Genomic DNA, 19,974 nt, shown 5'->3' with positions numbered 1-19,974 from the left:
TTTGCCCGCTCCCAAGTGAGAGTGAAACCCACCTTCCAGCAGACACATGCAAGATGTGCAGTTTCAGTTTACTGAAACACAAAAGTTTATCAGAACTACTTTCCAAGGAGCTCAAGCGCTGCCTAGGCTTAAAGCCTAAAGTCTTGCACTTTTATACACTGAAATACCCTCTCCCCATTACATTCTCCATTGCCACCTGCCTGCAATAACTTGCAGGTCAAGAACTAACGTTCACCTATTAACCCACAAGCTTCCCAGGTTACACAGACTGTTCTGCACAGATTTTTTCTTGCTAGCCACATCAGGGAAGCCTCTCTGGAGAACAAGGCAGTGTAGTGCATGCAAGGGGAATCTTGGGTTTAAAAATTCAAAAGAAAAATTCAACCCGTTTTTATAAGATGCAAGTGAATCCTTTTCTTTTCTTTTCTTTTCTTTTCTTTTCTTTTCTTTTCTTTTCTTTTCTTTTCTTTTCTTTTCTTTTCTTTTCTTTTCTTTTCTTTTCTTTTCTTTTCTTTTCTTTTCTTTTTCTTTTCTTTTCTTTTCTTTTCCTTTTCTTTTCTTTTCTTTTCCTTTTCTTTTTTCTTTTCTTTTCTTCCCTGGGAAGGATGGTGGAAGATAATGGCTGCTTTGTGCTACTTTGCTTGCAAATCACATTTTGCTAAGTGAATGCATTTTTGGGAACATAGGAATTGCCATGCTGCCTCAGCACAGCGGTGCTCTGCTCCAGCATCCTGCCTGCCAGCTGCTGCAGGGGAATGTGCTGGAAACCTCCTAGTGGGCAATTACGGGAAAACCTGTTCAGATCCAAAACTTTCTCCCAGCCCCTCTATCAGTCAATAAAAATTGGCGTGTCTTGAAACATGGAGGTTTGTCTCTTCTCAAACACTTGTTTCAAGTCCTTCCCAATGTTTGTAACTTAGTATTTTCCATATCAGAGAGTTTGCTAAAAGCCATCTTTTCAAAAGTCCTCATCTTCCAGCTCAGCACTCAACAAAGCAGGACAGATTTCGGAAAGGGCTCAGCTCCTTGGTGAAAGGGAACTGCTGAGTTCTTTTGCGAATCTGTCCTTAAAGGGTCGCAACAGGAGCTGCTCTGTGTTGAGCAGTTTTGAAAATCTGCCCTCAGTGGGAGGTGCTAAGCCTTTGGAACGCTGGTGCTCAACACTTTTGATAATCTGGCCCCAAGTTAAGTAACAGGGGCCAAATTATGTGATTTAGAGGCAGAAATTCCCTACTGACAGCAGTGGAGATTTTCACTCAGCGATGAATGGCTCAATAGGATTCTGGAATAATAGAGCCATGAAAAGTGGATAATGCAACAAATAAACATCAAAGGGTAGGACTTTCCGTTTCAATCATGTCCCCTCGCGCTCTGCATAAAAGGACTGAAATATTCTGACATGAAAGAGGGAGAAGGAATGGTTAACTCTATGGCCCTGCATTTCCTTCTAAGATGAAAACACAGAGCATTTTTTAGGAACAGTATATTCATATAACATATAATTGGTAGTTTACACGATATATAAGACACTGGTGGTACTCGGACTAGCCTCCTCTTCATATGCACGGACATGCACCAAAGAGAGAAGAGCTTTACATTTGCCCAGTTCTTTTCCGCACTGGGAGCAAAGTTTTCTCAGTCGAGCTCATCTCTCTCTCGCTTATGAACAAATGACCTCCCTCTCTCTCCCTTAGATATTTTCAACATTCAGCCACTTCCATCCACGGTTCTGATCAAAAGTGAGGTTTGCACACAATTATTTTATGATTGCTTGTAGCCTTTTTGACTGAGAATTTCAGGGGAACTTACTGGTACTCAGATGAGCTTGGCCACCACAGAGCTTGAACCTCAGGCAATTTCCCCACATTCCCATGACAGTTTTGGCCCTACTTACTACCGTGATTAAGACTTCTGTCCTTCACTTCTGCTGGAATATCCAGGTAACGAGTTGCCTGCGCATTTAGAGGGGTAGGCTTGAGCACGGAGCTAAGGAGGATACGTATGTTGTGGGCTGGATGGGAGCACATCATGTTTCCTTCAAGGCTTCAGGTCTCTTCCCAAGCCCTCAACAGAAGACTGTTATTCACAGGTCCCTGTAACACAGCCTGATGCAAGGGCACCCAGGTTTTTTGGGGCCATAGGAGCAGCCTGTTCACAAAAGCTGAAGATACCATATTAGGAGGACAGTGGGAAGATATCAGGATTGCATGCTGGGGAGAAAAGTTGGGCACTGGACTAGTTACTGGAACAAGGTTCTTTAGCAAGTGTTAATGGCAGCTTTCTGTTGCAGAAGTTATTTGCCTTGGTGAAACCATGGTGTGAGGCAGAAGAGACTGAGACATGGAAGATACTGCACACTCCTTTCCCCAAAGGAAGGGAGCAAGGCAGACGATGAACATTTTCATTTCACTAGAGGAAAACTGGTTATCAAGATGTAATTTGCTAATAAATGCTGTTCCATGTAATTAAAAGAAAACAACAACAAACAAAAATGACTGTGGACCAGCAGGAAACAAGAAACTCTCCACGGAGAGTGGCAATTCAGAGAACACCCACCACATGGCCCACCTTCCCCATTCTCCCTCTAGAAACAGACCCATTTTATACATGGTGATTAAGGCTCTAAAGAAAAACTTATTAACATGATTCACATGTAGAAAACAAGGTTATTAGGAGTAGGGCCCATTTCAACACATTGTTCTTCCTAATAAGCATAGGAACAAGTAATTGAGTTTCAGGCAATCTCCAAGGTGGCGCTTTGTAGAGAAAACGGAACTTGGCATGATGTCTACTTTTCCTTTAATTACATTGCCCTAATGAGCAACTTTCTTTACTCTCAGCAAATTTATTTCTTGAGAAGAAGCAACAGTAATAAATGCATAAAAAGGATCACCAGGTACTACCAGAGAAGAAATATCAGCAGCTTAAAATGACGAGAGGTTGCTAAAAGTGGTGGAAAAACACCAGATTGTTCTCAGCTTCATTATGTTTACTGCACTTAGAAGTGGAGTAAAGGATGTTAATCAATGGAGCACATTATCTAACCTGGGAACTGTCCTTGTTCTACCGTTATTTTCCTCCTGCACATGTTCACGAGAGCAACCCAGAAACACGAAGTGCTGATACATCAATCTAAAGCTCCTCTGCTCACACACAGCAGAGGGCAATTCTGTCTCATGCCCTTGTGCAAGATGAGAGGAGAAAATCACATGCCAATAACATCCGACTGAGTGTCAATACTGCTCACTGCAACCTAATACAGAAGGATAAAGGGCTAACTTTTCAAAAGTCTTTAAGGCATTTAGACATCTGCCTCTTGTTGAAAGTCAATGGTAGGCAAGGCCCCGGCTATTTTGCTTATCTTTTTTTAGAAAACTCCACCTGAGAATCCACTTATGGCAAAGGATTCCCTGATTGTGCCTTTCTGGAGCAAAAAAAGCTCGGACACTCCATACATGTGTTCATTCTTACAATTTTTTCCCTAAGCGTTTTCTAGGAGACACCACACCGGTGAAGGTAGAACCCCAGCCCTAGTAAAACCACTCTTATCTATTCGTGGGTGAACACGTCACCTCTTGTTAAAACACCTGAAGTGTCCACCTTCAAAGAGTAGTAATTGCTACAGCTCACAGGCCTTAGTTGAATTAAGCCAGTGTACTCCTGGGTGACAGTCTGACTTTGTAAATGCCAGCAGTATTATTCTCCAGTAAAAAGCTGAAGCAAAGTTCTTTAGAGTCATCCAAGTTTTCAGTGTTGCTCAAAGCTGAGGACCACATCCCAGCATATCTATCGGCTGCCTTAGGGCCACAGTTTCCTACAAGGAAGCATGAACTCCACGTGTTGGATTACTCCATGCAGCTGTGGATGGGTGATCAATCCACTTCCCTCCTTTTGCTCGTTCAGAGATTCATGGATGTATCTGCACTCAGCAGCTTTACCCTGACTCACTCCATAACTTCACAATGTCCCTTCACCTGTCTGCATTGCACCTGCAAGTACTATTACTTAATGCACTCGCAGAGCTTGTAGGAAACTTAATTAACATATGTAAAAAAAATATACTCTGAGGTCGCCCAAAACAGGCACTTCAGATGTAAAAGTGTGAAAGGAAGTTATCTTCAAACAGAAAATTTCAAAGTACCAGTGGAAGCAGACACCTAAGACCTTAAGTGTTTATGCAGCTTTATGTATTGTTATTTCTTCAGTAAGGCTGCCACAGAAATGGCAGGGGTATGGGAAGAAAGTATGTTAGCACTTAGAGTCTACTCATAAATGCATTAAGTGCAACTATTTTACTGAGAAAAAAATCAGGAGGAGAGCAGAGTCCCTTCTCCTGGGGAGCTAATCTCAATTACTGCTCACAACCGTGCTTCAGCTGAAGAAAACCCTGCGTAACTCCCATGCTGTACGTGAGCTGGCAGTGGTGTGCATTTGCCACTTCAAAGATACTAATGTAATGAATGAGAATAGACTTTTTCCTTACAAAAAGGAAGAAAAAAGTGATCGTTCAAGAAAAAAATTCTAAAAATAGGCCTTCCATTAAACCCCCTATTTATTGCAATACCTTCCCACTTCCACAGAGATTACAATCCCTAGAAGCAAGTTGCCAGTACACAGAAGTAATTTACGTAGGCAAAAGGGAGATACAAATGTTTAGTTGCATTTGCTTATATATTTACCACAAACTCATGATCAGTTTTTGCAATTAAATGCAGGAAGGGGTTCTTTGCCAGCCCCGTACACAATGCTGCAACTATCCGGGCCGTGTGGGACAAAGGCTGCCTTATTTCCCTGCTTTCCCTGGTTATTGGAATACCTGCATTTGGATAGCTGTAATTAGGTTGCAACTCAGTCAAGCGGCATTTTGAAGCTTGCTTTTTCTTGAAGCAGTAAATGCCGCTGCTCAATGTGGGCACCAATAAACACTTTCTCCATTTTTCAGAATGCAAAAGCTGAAATTTGGGAAAAATGCTGCACTGCGCTACTTGAAACCCGTTCAGTGGCTCCCTGCAACATGGGAGCCACTCTGTGCGTCAGCCAAAAGAAGTTGTTAGCACACAAGCTACTTGTCAGAAAGATGAAAGTTTCCTATACATGGAAAATAGCAACATGAGCTGTTTTTGAGAACAGATCATATGCTCCCTGTAATTAATTACATTTTGGAGATGTTTCATTTTTGCCCCCTAAGGAAACACTGTTAGCTCCTCTCTTCTTCTGAGCATCCTGTGCCTTCTAAAACACACACTTAATTCCACAGAGAATTAACAATTTTGAAGACTTTGCAGTGATACGGGCATTTTAAAGCTCCCTGCAACGAGACATCACCCAGTGTGGGAGTTGAAGCGCTTCACTCCCCCCACCCCGACGGGGACCTTGTGGTTCGAAGCTGGGAAGTGTGGTCGCTGCGGTCTGCTCGTGGCACTGCTGAAGCCCACCGGCCCCTCCAGTGCTGTGTAAACCCTGTGCAGGGTTAGATACGCTATCTAATAAATTTGAGGGCTGGAGAACAGTAAGAGAGAGGGGAGCAGATTCTCACATCATCAGGAGGGAAATAGACTTTTAAAAAGCCAGTTGTGTCTGTGCACAACAATGAAGCTTTATGTCTATATAAACTGACAAGTCAAATTGTACTCCTGGGCCCAATTCTCAACATCAGCGCCATTTGACGGTGATGGCTCGCCTCCTGCCTCTGCAGCCTAATGGCTCTGTCTGCCAGGAAGGGCAGGCAGGATGATTAAAATAAGCATTAACAGAATGGTTTGGTGATTAGCTTCTCCCTCTCTCTTTTTTCTCTTTGCTTTCTCTTTTTTTTATATAGTTTTGTCTGGCAGAGATTGCTAAAGCCTTTTCTTCATTAGCAGTGTACTTAACAAGTGTAAATTTAAAGTATTCATTTTCTTAAGGCCAAGGATTAAAGCAATTAAAGAAAACTGCTACAACCTAGCACTCAAGTCAATCCTTAACATGGAAAAGAAACAATGGTGCTTAACATATTTAAAGGAAACTAAATTGTGTATAATTATCCTGACACTGTCAAACTAAATTTTCACTCTGTTGCAACGATTTGTTAAAATCTCGGCTCTGAAAGTGAAATAACCATTTTCCTTCCCAGTATGGGAACAGGGCTGTGGTCTCTTTGGACTACCTTCATGGCAAAAACATTGCAACAAAAGCTAATGTCCGCTCTCATTCTGCACTCATCTTACCATAGGCCTTCTCCCTGATATCGTATGGGCGTAATCCCTCGCCAGGTCTGCCCACGGGAGACCTGAGCCCTCGCCGTGCCAGCAACTGGCCTGGGTACTTGCATCATCAGGGCCCAAAAGAGCAGAAAATAATTCTGAGCAAATGCAGCTAGGAAGGGAAGCCATATTCCTGCAGTATTTAGCCTAAAATACTTTTGTACCTTTGCCTTTTATGCACATTAAGTCCTTCTTAACATATGGCAACGATGGTATAGAACGGGGTCTGATCTATCTTTGGCAATGAATTTTTTAGCTACTGTTTTAAACGCATGAAACTGAGACTTGCCTATGATAAACTCTGTAGCTTTTTTGCCAGACCACAAGCTGTAATGTAAAGTGTTGTCTTCTACAGAAAGAGGTGAGGTGTTAACTGTGAAACCACAGCGAGCTGGTAACAGAAAGGTGTTAACTCTGGAGCCTCAAGGATGGCAATTTATATTTCAATGTTGTTAACTGTTTCACTGATGATTGTTGTAGCAGAAATACTGAGCAAAGGCATGACATTATCAGATCTTGCTCAGAGATGTAGGTGCTCAAAGCCCATTCATTTCTGCAGAAAATAAAAGGTCCAAAAGTTCCCGCAAACACTAAGTTTATGAATAAAACCCAAACACACAGCTATAGCATGCTACAGTAGAAAATGTAAAAATGCAGCATTATTCCTCATCTTAGAGGCGGCCAAAATAAATACTCCATGTGCTTCTGAGCCCTCCGCTCTGTCCATATGTGTATGCCTATAAGTGTATGTCCATAAAGTGTGTGCCCATATATATATATGCAAATGTATAAATACTTGTTTATTTAAAAAGTATTTTTATTCAGACTTTATAATTTTCACTTTTATTTTAATAAACAATTTCATATTTTAAAGTGCCTAAATAAGAGGTTTGGTGATTTTTGTTTCAACTTAAACTGTCAGCATGTCATTTTGGTTTCTAAAAACCACAAGCAATCAGTTCTCTATTTTCCATTTTAGGATTATTGGCAGTTTTTTCTAACTTTCTTTCAGTTCAGCTTCCTTCTACACTTTTATTTCCCCAGAAGAAAAAGAAAAAAAAAAAAAAGGAAAACATTGGGCAAATATATAAAGGAAAAAGAAAGCATGCTTTTTTTTTTTCTTCCCACAAAACGAACAAAACCAGAATACAAGCACATATCTGGAAAGCTTATTTCTCATATCTATATATTTTTTCTCTCTTTTGACTCAAAAAATAAATTAACTTGACCTTACAGATATTGGTAAACCCATGCTATCAGGCTTTTATTTACTTCCCAACCAGGAAGAACGCTTGGCTCCATTAATATACCTCCACCTTCATTTACAAAAGTCATATTTAGAAAGTGACAGATAGCATCGCATCCGAATCACTGAAGCTGCTGATTCAGGCTGGGTGAGCCAACGAAGCTGCCAGCAACAACCAGTTCAGATGGTGTCTCCTATGAGATGATCACTTCCCAGATACCTGGTACATGAACCTCCACTGGACAAAGCTGATCCCTCAAAATACTGTGATCCACATTTGCAAGACAGCAGATGAAGGAACTGCCCCAAATTACAGGGTACAAAGAGCTCTTTCCTTGTGGGATCACAAGCTAAAACCATAGCATCTTTACAGAGCTGCCCATGGGTCAGAGGGTTGGATCACTGTGAGCTACTGGTCATATCAGAACCAGTCCTATGGATTGAGAAGGAACTCTCCAAATTCCTGCTATTGGCAGAACAAATTGCTGAAGCCATCTGTCGTGCAGCGCATTGGGTTTCAGTGTGATTTGGTTTGGGGGTTACCAACTAGCTGCTCCCATATCCTGAACCTTAAACAGAATGCAAGAGAGTATTTCATTTTAAGTTTATGGCAACATTTCAGTTCAGAGAACAAAAATCTCTCTTTGGAAAATGCCAGCTCCCTGATAGTTTTGTTTACTTTCCATCTCATCAATTCCAAAAAGCCGAGTATCTAGGATACTAATGGGGCATGTTCTCCCCACCAGCATGAATTCAGCTTACACTGTGCATCAAAGGATAAGCAGAGGTCTGGAGACAGTTTTACCTGGGGGACTGGGAATACACAAGAAGCACCTGAGCAGCTAAGCAAGTCCAAGCACTGACAGAGTAAAGGGGCCTGAGAGACCATGTTCACTTTAATCCCCTTATCAGCAACTTGTCTTTGGTTGGAGGCTCTTTGTCACTAAGTCACTTGCCAATGAACTACCATCAAGGACACAAAAGAGCAAATACACCATGAGCTAAACACAGCAAATATCCTACAGAAGGGGCCAAGAGATCTTTTGTAATGGTCACAATAATTTGTCTCTGCTATATTATAGACTAAATGTAAGTGATTTCTGGAAGCTGGTATTTTTTACCTATGAGGAAAACGATTGTAGAAACCTTGAGGCAGGAAAGGGTAAGAAGCAGCAAGAGCAGTGATGGAATGCAGAGAGACAGCCGGGCTAGAGGTCAATGAGACTACACGATGATATGTAAAATGCCAAATGTACATTACCTTCCAGACAAAGTCTAGGTGTAAAGGGCATGTGTGTGATCATGAGGGACGGCTGCCTTAATGGGAACCCTTCTAATAACCACTTCTAATTCATTCCTATAGTTGAGCTGATTCCACTTCTCCAGATCTGATGGAAGATATCAGTGAATGAAATGGCTCTTAATCAGATCTGATTATGACATCCTGCTACCTTAAAATGAGCGCAGCAATGTACGCAGCATACAGGAAGGTCTCAGAGATTTCAGGCATCAACTTAAAAAATGCCTCACCGGGTTGGAAAGGGCAGAAAATACCACAAACAGTGGGGTTTCCACCTAGGGAGATACACGTGATGATAGGTTGTCTCCCAGTATTCCTGCTGGGCCCTACTGACAAATTTGTCCGTTTTGCCTTATGTAGGTTGAGCACATGCAAGAAGCTTGCAGGGCGTGCCAGCAGTCTCCAGGGGGTTTTGATTAATCATCAGATAAAATATCATGGTCCAGAAAATAAATTATCCTGTTTAACTCAAAAAGGAAATTCATTCGATGGAAAAAAAAAATTGTTTCAGGTCAACTCAAAATGACTTTTTGTCCATTCAGCTACCAAATCCAAAACATAATTATTTGTCCAGTTCTAGCGTCTACTGCAATACTCTCAGTTGGAAATATTAATGCACAGTTAATCTGACTTGCCCTGCTGGAGTCACTATAGTATCACAAGACTCATGAAGCAACTGGGAAAGGCTTATGCTCCTTGGCTAGCAGAACCTCCTCTGACGCTCTCAGTCAGAAAGAGCAACATTGGCAAGACCAGGATAAAATCCACAGCCTACTGGGAAGAATTTATTTGCTGCTACATCAGAAGAAGATAGGGAGATAGACTTGTACCTGAGGAAAACAGAGCTTTTTTAAAAAAATATATACCAATTTAGATTCTGTGCTGCTTCCCTCCCTTTCCATGGGTTTACCCATGCAGGGTGCAAAGAAAGCAGAGTCTGGCCCCAAGGGAGTTCAGATGCAGCAGACTGATCTACCAGCAGGCTACAATATGTTCCCAGAAGGTGAAATATAATTCTGAGGCCAAGGAACAGCCTATTAGCTCTGCATGCCATTAATTTTCATGAATAGTTCAATCCAATGCTCACAGAAGCTGTTGGGCATCTTTCCATTTTGTCTAGCAGGACCTGGATTAGGGCTTATTTATCTTTGCGTTATATACCTTATCTTTAAGTAAGAAGCAGCCCAAACAGTTCAGTGCAGCTGTGCAGGCTTCAAGCCCTCCACCAGGCTCTGTGCCCCGCAGAACGCGAAGCACTGTCTGCAGATCAGAGCGAAGGCATGTCACAGGCAAAGCCACTCATGGAGAATTAAACTTCAGGCTTGTTTGATTAAACTTCTGAATTCGCCACGGTTCCCCTGTTTTGCCAGCCTGAAGAAGCAGCCCAGCAGGTTCTTGAGTCACATGCCAAAATGCCTCCTTCATCCTCTCTGGAACTGGAAATGATTACTAATAGGTATTCTTGCTGAAATGATTTCACATAATGTGCTGAATGAGATCACTAAGTCAAAATCTCTTTCCCTAAGTGACTCTCTCTCTGCGTGCCTGAATGCCAGAGGGGAAGGAGGACAGCATGAACCAAATTCTTTTGCTGGCTTCTGCTTTTTACAAAATCTCTAAGCTACTGAAGAATTCACCTTCGGAAGTTTCACCCAGGCTCATTACAAGAGGTCTGTGATGCAGGTCCGGCAGGCAGCCAGGGGATGGAGGCACAGGGGTTTGGGTTAACCTCTCTCATTCACACTTTCCCCTTTTACAACATTTTCAGTGCTCTCCAGCCTAGGTTGGGAACTGAAGACAGGCGAGGAAATGGGGCGGGCATGAAAGCAAAGCTGGTGAGGGGATGGGCACTCTTTGCCCTGCATGCACAACCTTGGCTGTGCCTCACTGCTGCAGCTGCAGCCGTTACAGCAGGCTGCAACCACCAAGTGAAACACAGAGTCTGGGCAGGAACCGGGGTCTGCACCGCAAAACACATCACTGCATGCCAGGGATGCTCAGGGTTGTGCTGAGAGGCCAGGCTGCCCTCACCCATCCGAGTCTGTCAGCCTCAAAATTAACTTATTGAGGTCAGTCCTCATAACAGCGGTATTGCGGACTTTTGATTCAGTCTTCCTTCCTGAGAAAGCCCCACACTCTCTGGCCCAGTACAGCTATTACCTGCCAACCTAAAGGATGATGAATGTTATTTATATTGCGGTAATGGCTAACCACTCAGTGGAGGCCAGGGACAGGCTGTGCTATGGACTTTTCAAGCACACACTGAATGAGGACTGCCCACAGATGGCTGAGTGTATGAAACTGCTGAGACATTTCAGGATAATGTTCTTGAATGCCTTGGACACGATGACCTCCAACAACTCTGCAGCGCTTGTGCTGACTGCAACAACACAGGGTGCCATTCTACAGTAAAGACGTTCATTAATACCAAATTCTTATCAGTTACTGTGAACATGCCCTTACAATAGCAAAAAAATCTACTTCAAAGCAGGCAACTCCTTGGTAGGAAGGCCTTTAAGTTCCTTGATTAATAAATGTAAAAATATTAATCTGTTTCAAACCGAACAGAAAACATAGAGGAATAAAGAGGTATTCTGATTAAAAGTTTTCCTAATATTTAGCTGCGATAGTTTTGCTGTCCAAGAAAAAAAGTGAATCAACGAATAAGAACTACTCAAGATGGAGATGAGAAAAGTAATCCAGCAATAGTAAAACATGAAGGGCCTGATTCTTTAAAAAAGCCTGTAAAACCAGTTTAACTTTGACATGTGCACACTTGTGGGATTAGGCTTCAAATAATTGCAGGAAAATGTAAGAACTGAAAAATTATACCCTCAGCTTTTCACCGTGGTGAGCCCAGAGGCTGGACAGCTAACACTCACTGGGAAATATCCTCCCAAGAAATAGCCCCACAAAGATGCAGAGGAAATACATCTAAAACATTCAATGAAGATTTTTTTTTTCATTATGAATCATTCTCTCTGTATCTTACAAAAATCATGCAGTGACTTCTTTCATATGCACTGAGGTACAGAAACCTAAAATATTAAGTGACATATTCCACCAAGAAACGCCTTAGAGAAGGTGCTGTGGAATAGGTGTTGGCCCCTCTTTTATCCTTTCTACAATTAATGTTCCAGTATTGGAAGTTCTAAATATATATCCAGAAACCAGCAGACATTAGTGTCCATCAGCAACCTTATTAAAAACCAAATGCTAAAGATATACCTTACCTTTAAATATACTCGTTACACTTCTAAGTTGCTTTAGACAAGGCTATGTCAGAGCTTCATAGCCAAAAGTCTGAAGATAACAGAGCCCAGTAAAGAGACTAAGCAGGGATCAACCTGATATGCTTTTTTCTGTCTTTTCAATCAGATGGGTGGTCACTCCTAAACCAAATGGGAGAAATAAAGCACACGGTAAGAGACCGCAAGTACTTTCTAGCTGTCTCAACTCTAGAAGTCTCCTAAGAGGACTGATGTCTCAACATCTGGGCATTCCCTTCGCCGTCAAACACTCACGCAGCAATGGGATTTGTCAGCAATCTGCTAAGCATATACAGATGACAACTGCAGAGCTTGGAGAGCTCAAAGGCATTTACAGATAGACAGGGGTTTGCGACAGATGTGTTGAACCAGAGCTGAGATCCAGAATCTGTGAAAATTACACCCAGTAGCTGTAAACCCTTTAGCTGCGGTGGTTAAACCAGGCACCACAATATGCAAAACTTAGCCTGGGTGTGCTTTACAATTACACCAATTGTTTAAGGGAGGCTGATCAGCCTCCATGTCACATACTACACGGAAAAGGCTGTGGGGATGATTTTGGAAGGTGGTCTTTGCTGCCTAAACTACAACTCCAACTATCACTCAAATATATGGAAATGAACTTGCGTTTTTAAACAGGTTTTGGATTGTCCTAAGTACAAATTTCATGGACGATGGATTTAAAGCTTTCTTCAGCACCTACATCTCACCTAATGGTACTCTATCCCTTGTAGATTTTCAGCCTGTTGCCCCACCATGATCTACATATCTTCCTAAATCTTTTAAAAGATATTCTTGACAAAAGGATATGTCTTGTTGGCATTATATCAAAAGATTTTTGCCTTACTGACATAAGTTCCAAATGATTTCCAAAGTCAGCTGTATTTTCAATAATTTGTCTGTTTTGTAGTTTTCAAAATAGATTTATCCACTTATGATAGCATACTGCTTAAGCCCCTCCGTCCTCCAATTCAGCCAGTGATAGAACTTTGCATCAAACTTTTTATAGCATCAAATGTGGGTTTTTTCCCCTGGCATCCTAAAAAAAAATGGAATCTTTATCAGCTACAGTCTGCACAAAAGCGTAAGTTAGCTCTGTGGTATTCAGGGATAGCTGGTTAGACTCTGAGGCTGTACATTCTTCAGCTAAAAGATATATCATCACATCTGTGTCTAAATATTTTTGCTTCCTATGTCTGCTAAAAGCAACACCTACAATTGCTGTAACTGAAAATGCCAAGATAAAAATATTTTTCACCCATTTGTCACCCTTTTGCATTTAACAACACTAAATGTATAGTCTAGTTCGTTAACAGAGTTTTGCCTGTTTGTATTTGCACGTAACAAGGGAGAAAGAAATGTGTTAAAAAAGAAGAAAATGGAATTGTAACTACGACAAAAATGGAAACAGAGTTTGTGGGTTGGTGCGACACCTAAAGCCACTTAACACATTTGAAAAGGAAAAAATATTAACTTAACTGCTTTTAACTAGAGCAGCACCTAAGATGGCCATCATGTATTTTTATTTGATCTCCTTGCTCAGCGGTCTCATTATAAAGTTTTACCCTTATTAGTGGGGTTCTCAGTCTCAACACTTCATGTAACTGGTCAATAATAAACTTTTTTCACCACTTTTGCAAAGTCATTAGAAAACTTTAAAATACGCTACCTTTTTTTTTGCACGTGGGGAGTTGTCATCATGTATATATCACAAAGGAAAAAATACAAAAGCAGAAAATGCCATGAATTCTCCTTCAAGCAGATGGTATTGCAGTAGCACTGGACAAGTTTATATTAATTACTTTCAGAAAGAGAAGGAGATGTCATATTTGAGATAGAGGATCCTACCAAACCCACTAAGAACCATCTGTAAATCTAACAATAGTGAGATTTTTTTCATTAACTCATTGTGACAGCTGTCAAGCTGGGGAAAACTTTTTGTTAATGCCAGTACAATTGTTCATTTAAACAAAAGCCAGTAATTCAGCCACACTGGAACAGCTTATGTCCCCAGCTCTGCCGTACAATCTGCGCACATGCATATATTACATCTACATGCATAGTTGCTCTTTAATTTTTATCTTTGCGGCTACAGTGTGATTTGTCCAGAGCATGAGCAGAGCCCTACAAAAAGCAGGCCAGAAGGCAATTTGTGATTGAGTTGTAATGAGCCGCCTGTGTTTTCCCTTGTTGGAAAGCGAAGGTTTGGCACCCCAGGCTGACAGACGGGGTAGGACATGCTCCCTGCATGCCAGGCTAACCGTGTGGTCACCCTTTTTCCCCACACCGTCAAAACAAGAGAACACAACTATTGGCAGAGATGTCACCTCGCTCTGTGTGGTGACAGACTGAAGTACCAAAGACGTCGACGGCGTCCTGCCTGGGGACCCTGTGTGACCACAGCTGGACCCTGTGTGACCACAGCTTGACCCAGAGCTCACAAGGAAATCCCAGCGTAGGGCTTGGTGCTATCACAGGCTCTTTGCAACCAATAAAGATGCAGAGATCCCATTAACTACCTCCACTCAAGGCAGGGCCCGTATCATTAAGGTGATTTTCCAGCAGCAAACCCAACTCCCAACAAGAAACGGAGTGCAGCCCTTACCTCCTCGTAGACATCGTCATTCCTGCTGAAGTCTCCGGCCCTCCTTGGAAGGACGTGGACATGAACATGCTGAAAATGTGAAACAAAATAACAGTGATTATCAAGCTCATGACTTTCTTTTCTGGATTGTCAGCATTATTCTCCACACATACAAGTAACCATGCACGGGCTTCCACAGCATTATTTTCAGAGGAAAATACATTAACCTGTTCCATAACTGTATCTCAACTCTTTGGAGAATATAAAAGATGAAAAACATGAGAGAGCAGCTCTGCTGTATTATATGAGCTTCAGAGTGAAATGCCTGGAAGTTTAGGAGCTCTGTGGAATTATTCATAGTTGTCAGTCAGAGACGTATTTAGCCACAGCTTTGAAATGACAATGTACCTCAGAGCTGCGTGTTGTGACTTCAAAAGCGACAAGAATAAGAAGGCGCCAGTGATGGGACACGGCTGCAGCAGGCGTGGGCAAAGGGCTCGCGTGGGCAGCCCCGGGCTCGGTGCTGCGCTGCAGAGGTCGGGGGATAGAGGAACTGATGGTACTTAACGGAGACCATGTAGGTGGAAAGGCTGTCAGGAAAGGACATGCGCTAGGCTGTTCAGCACGGCTAATGCAATGTCTTTCACAAGGTTAAAAAGACTTTAATGTTTTGCTTTTCCCCCCAGCAGGTTATAGCCCGAATATAACAGACGGCAGGCGCCAGTGGTATGAGGTGCGTGCTGGGGGCACGCGCCCGCAGGGACACGGGCTCCAGTGCACCAAGTGGTCCCAAACCTACAAGGCACAAGAACATTCAGCCCAGTTTTGCAGAGCCTGAAGCATCAGCATCACTCGCCTGACGGCAGGGCCATTGCTCGGGGCGTAGCAGAGCTTTGGGCTACCAGGTATGGCAGGGAGGTGAGGGGCAATGTATTTTTGTCAGAAATGCTGATGGGATATGGGGAAAAGGAACAAAAATATGGACAAGAAAGCAAATATATGACTTGCCACCTTGCCAACTTGATGTTGTATTATTACTATTACCATATTTTTTTTTCCTGTTAAGAGATTATGACAGGCTCTTCATTCCATATAGGATGGGTAATTCAAGATTCTCAAGACTCAAACTCTACTAGGAAATCAAACAAACGCTCATCTATCTGCTTTTCTGCAGTAAGTTCAGCTACAACATTGCAAAGCGTTCTTTTATCTTTTCCCATTTCTCTTTCACTCTCCTTTGAGGAAAAAAAAACAAACAACTGAGAATAATTCTTCAGGAAAAAAACCCCAACACCTCATTGAGGAGAGGCAGCAAATGATCTGAGTGACAGATCACATTCATGCATCTCCAGATCTTTTTAGATGGTGCCTAAATCCTTTTAAAAAAAAAGTCTGCATCAGAAACAGCACCAAATGCTTTACAAGGAATTTAGATAGCTTGCACCTGACTCAATTAGATGAGGTAGAAATCAGCTAAAATTCATGCACCTCACTGAAACGTGCTCAAAACATGGCTCAAGTCTATAATGAAATCTAAAATAAAAAAATATTTTCTTAGGCTATTTGTAAGAAAATTCAAACACAACTATATTGTGTTAGCTTCAATCCATAAAAACATTTGCTCAGTGAATAAAAGGAAATCACAAGGATGTTTCAGTTAATGAAATATTCCGAATACCGCTCTTTTTTTTTTTTTCTCAGCTTACCCTGAGAAACTGAATATGCGATTGCTTATTCTTATCATTATCCACAGCTTTCAGTGTATTCAGCCTAGAGATGAGGATGATTCTTGAGGGTTAAAAACTGTGTTTTTGCGTAATACATCCGTGATAGTGTTCTGATAGTGTATTATACTAATATATCATGAGAGCGATAGTGCTCTTGTGATGTATTAGTGCAATGTATCATCTGAACATCACTGCTCTCATGATGCATTGCTCAAAATCACAAGGCAAGTTTAAAGATGGTCTTCAGTAGCCCTAGGCCTGAAATTTTGCTTTTGGGCAAAGACAGACTTCCGAGAAAAAGAAAAGTGAAGATTAAAATTTGCAATGGTACTGTAAAATTTCACTAGTGTGTCACACCTGTGGTTCTTGTTAGATTTTAAATGTATTAATTAAAAAAAGGAATAATTTATTAATAAAAATAAAGAATAAACTGCCAGTCAGTTTCTTTCTCTTCTGCTACAAGGAGTGATAGTTTTGCTACAAATAGCAATTTTCAGGAATCTCTCTTGATGATATATATACAGCCTAATATCAGCTATCAGCAACCACATCCCCTAAAAGTTCAGCCATCTTTAGGAGTAATTTTTATCTCTGTGGCAGAATGTTCCAGGATGCACACAGGAGAAGATCTGTATACCCACGACAGACAATTTGGAATATCAGAAAGCACGCAGGGATGTAGTCCAAAGCTCAGTGCAAAGATGCTGCACTGCAGATGCACAGACCAGCACAGCAGGTAATGAATGAGCCTAATGTGATCTTCTACACAAAATGGGCTCTTGCGATCAGCGTGAAAAAAAGAAGAAAAAGTGTTTATGACAGCATATGGGCCACTTGGCATCAGTGGGGATGTTCTCAGGGGTTAGTCACCTTTCCTATATGCATTATGTTCTTACACAATGCCAGGCTGCATAACAAAGTCTGTCAACTCTATCAGAAAACAAATGAGTATTTCCAAGGTTTGAAGTAACTACAATCAATTCAAAAGAGAGTAATTTTTTCCAGACATCCCTTTTTTTTTTTTTTTTTTTAAATTCTGTGCATGGAACGTAAATAAATATCTGGATTCTCCCTACTCTTTGTGTAACAGAAACGAACAGGATCAGCAGTAGTGTCTCAAGTAGTTTCCTTCTCTTCAGCTCTACCAAGCAAACACAGGGAAACACAACCAGCACAGAGTAGTGGCTACCACGTAGTAAGAAACAGCGACCAAGGGGATTTCACACCTTCTCTAGTCTGCCTTTCAGCTTCTGGCCTTCCCAAGTCGGGGAGGCTGATATTTTGATTCATTAGGAGTTCTTTAATTGATCATTTTTGCTCCTTAGTGCTATTTGTTATTGCTAAAGCCTCAATCCACCAAGGCACTTAAGCACCAGCTCAATTTCCAACCTGTGAATTGGGTCAGTGGGAATATTCGCATCCCGGATATTATGTATATGTCTCAGTGTTTTGCGTCTGCTGCTGACTACAGGGAGGTCTCCCCAACTGGAGGCAGCAGAAATAACTTCAAGGTGCCCGCAAATTAAAGTTGCTTCCTTCCATTTTGTTTTCCAGGCAAAACAAAAACCTGCACGTCCAAAAAAGGCATTTGCAGTTGACTGAAATGTGTCAGTAGATACACAAACAAAACATTTGGCTGCATTGTTTTTTTAACCAAACAAACAGATTTAGGCAAATCTTCCCTCAAAACACTGCTTGGAGACAAAAAATCCAAACATTGTGTATACAAAATGTCAAAGTAAAGCATTTCAACTTTTTCCCCAGTTATTGTGGGTATCCTCATGTCTGGTGGGTGGCAGACAGCCCCATCACATTCCAGCAGGCTGCATTCAATCACTGTTGATTGTATTTCATTTTTTTCCTAAAAAATTGCTTTTCCCTCATTCTGCATTATTTTGATTAATAAGCAAGAAAAGCAACATACAACAGCCAAGACATTTACATTAATGGACCAATCAATATCACCCGCATCAGGGTAGAAAAAATGCAGACACACGCTTGCATTGCTAAGAGTGTTAGCTACCATTCCCTCTTCTTGTCAGCCACTGATGGAGAAAGCTGCGTGCGATCGCAGGAGATGGGCACACTGGCTATGACAACATGGGGACACAGCAATATGTCCCTAGGTGGGGTACACTATGTGGGTCAGAGATGCCTGAGCCCCAGCTGCTTCTGATACTGGGGACAAGGTTTCCTGCCAGGGATGTCCAGGGCAGCAGCAGAGGGAAGGAGGCTGGGGGAGCTGAATTCTATACCACCTTCAAAATTAAAATTATTAGATTGACAGTTTTGTAGGGCTGGAACTGTAGCTTCCTCTGTTTTCACAGTGGCTACCACCTTATAAATGAAACCTCAGTTAGAGAAACTCCTAATGGCGAGAACTATCAAGTGATGCAAAATCACTCTTAAGAGAAGTTTTTTCCAGACCTTTAAACCATGAATGGCAAGAGGATTAGAAAACATACTGCAAGGAACAAAACTGTAGTGCCATGAGGAAATGGTGAGCCAGAGCCAGTGTGTGCCATCTCTGACCTCCCACCGCAGTGAGGGGATCCTCCACTCGAGCCCCACGGTGTTCCCAGCGTGACTGTGAGAGCGTGGGGCTGCTGATGGGCACTCGGGAGCGCGCTCATCCCACCGCTGCTGAAATCTGGCAGCAGCCCAGGCATTGGTGAGATTATACATCCAAAGTCGATTTCCAGTGAACCAGGGCTGCAAAATGCTCACAAAAGTCTCAGCCAAAAAACCTGGAGCCTGTTTTGTTGGAAAAACACCCATTCAGGTCAGGTGAGTTTTGCTTCAGCACTCAAGGCCATGCAGAAAGCAATGTTCCTAGTTATGGCTGGTTTTATATACTGAATTATGGTCGAATAACCAATGTGTCATCACTGCACTGGATGTAAAGCAAAAATACTAGGCAAAAATAGATGCTGAAAGAGATTTCCTGGGTAGACCAGAATAGTGAAGAGCAGATGACCCTGCCACACACCACTGGGGAGGACACGGACATTGCCTGCAATAATTCATGAACATTATGTTGTGTTCGCTCAGCCGCTGTGCTGGTTAGCAGAGCAACAAAGCTCAGCTTCCAACAGAAGGGAGATAATAGCCTGTACGAGAGCTCCTCAGCACGCACCCAGGGTCTATTAGGAATCAATGTTGCTATAGGATGAATGCATAACAACTAGCAACGGGTCACGCAACCTTGAGGATGGGGGACTGCCAAAAAGTTGGCAGAGGAAGGGCTGTTCCCCCCACACCTGCAAAAGCAGTACGTGGCCGAGCTGTGCCTTCACACAGCGAAACCAGATGCCTTTCAGCAGCTTAATCCTTTCCCTCATTACTTTTCATTTTTTCTATGGAAACAAAGCTTTGCAGCCATGGGCTTCCACGATCTCATGGTGCAGCAAAATCAGGAAAAGCCGTGATGTGGGGCATGGAGGGACATCAGGGCCAGGAAGAGTAAACCCCAGTGTCTCTGCCACTGTCATGTTCAGGCAGGCGGAAGGGCAGGAAGGGCATTAGCGGCTGCGGGCAGCAAGACTTGCTGGCCAGGAGACCCCCAGCCACTTCGCTGGGAAAAAGGATGATGGTTTGCAGATAAGC

At 42.3% G+C, this 19,974-nt stretch overlaps 1 protein-coding gene across 8 annotated transcripts in view; it reads right to left on the bottom strand.

The window, feature by feature from the left end:
- The window catches only part of FHIT (fragile histidine triad diadenosine triphosphatase), a 641,137-nt gene that overhangs the window by 74,967 nt on the left and 546,196 nt on the right, over window positions 1-19,974 (bottom strand). For all 8 annotated transcript variants that reach the window (XM_072875907.1, XM_072875902.1, XM_072875906.1 and 5 more), the window contains one exon: window positions 14,663-14,731. In XM_072875907.1, the coding sequence (XP_072732008.1) occupies window positions 14,663-14,731 (69 nt within the window). The remainder of the gene's footprint in view (window positions 1-14,662; window positions 14,732-19,974) is intronic.

The sequence above is a fragment of the Ciconia boyciana genome, chromosome 11 (assembly GCF_034638445.1).
Source record: "Ciconia boyciana chromosome 11, ASM3463844v1, whole genome shotgun sequence".
Lineage (NCBI taxonomy): Eukaryota > Metazoa > Chordata > Aves > Ciconiiformes > Ciconiidae > Ciconia > Ciconia boyciana.
This window is presented reverse-complemented; position numbering and strand designations above follow the sequence as displayed.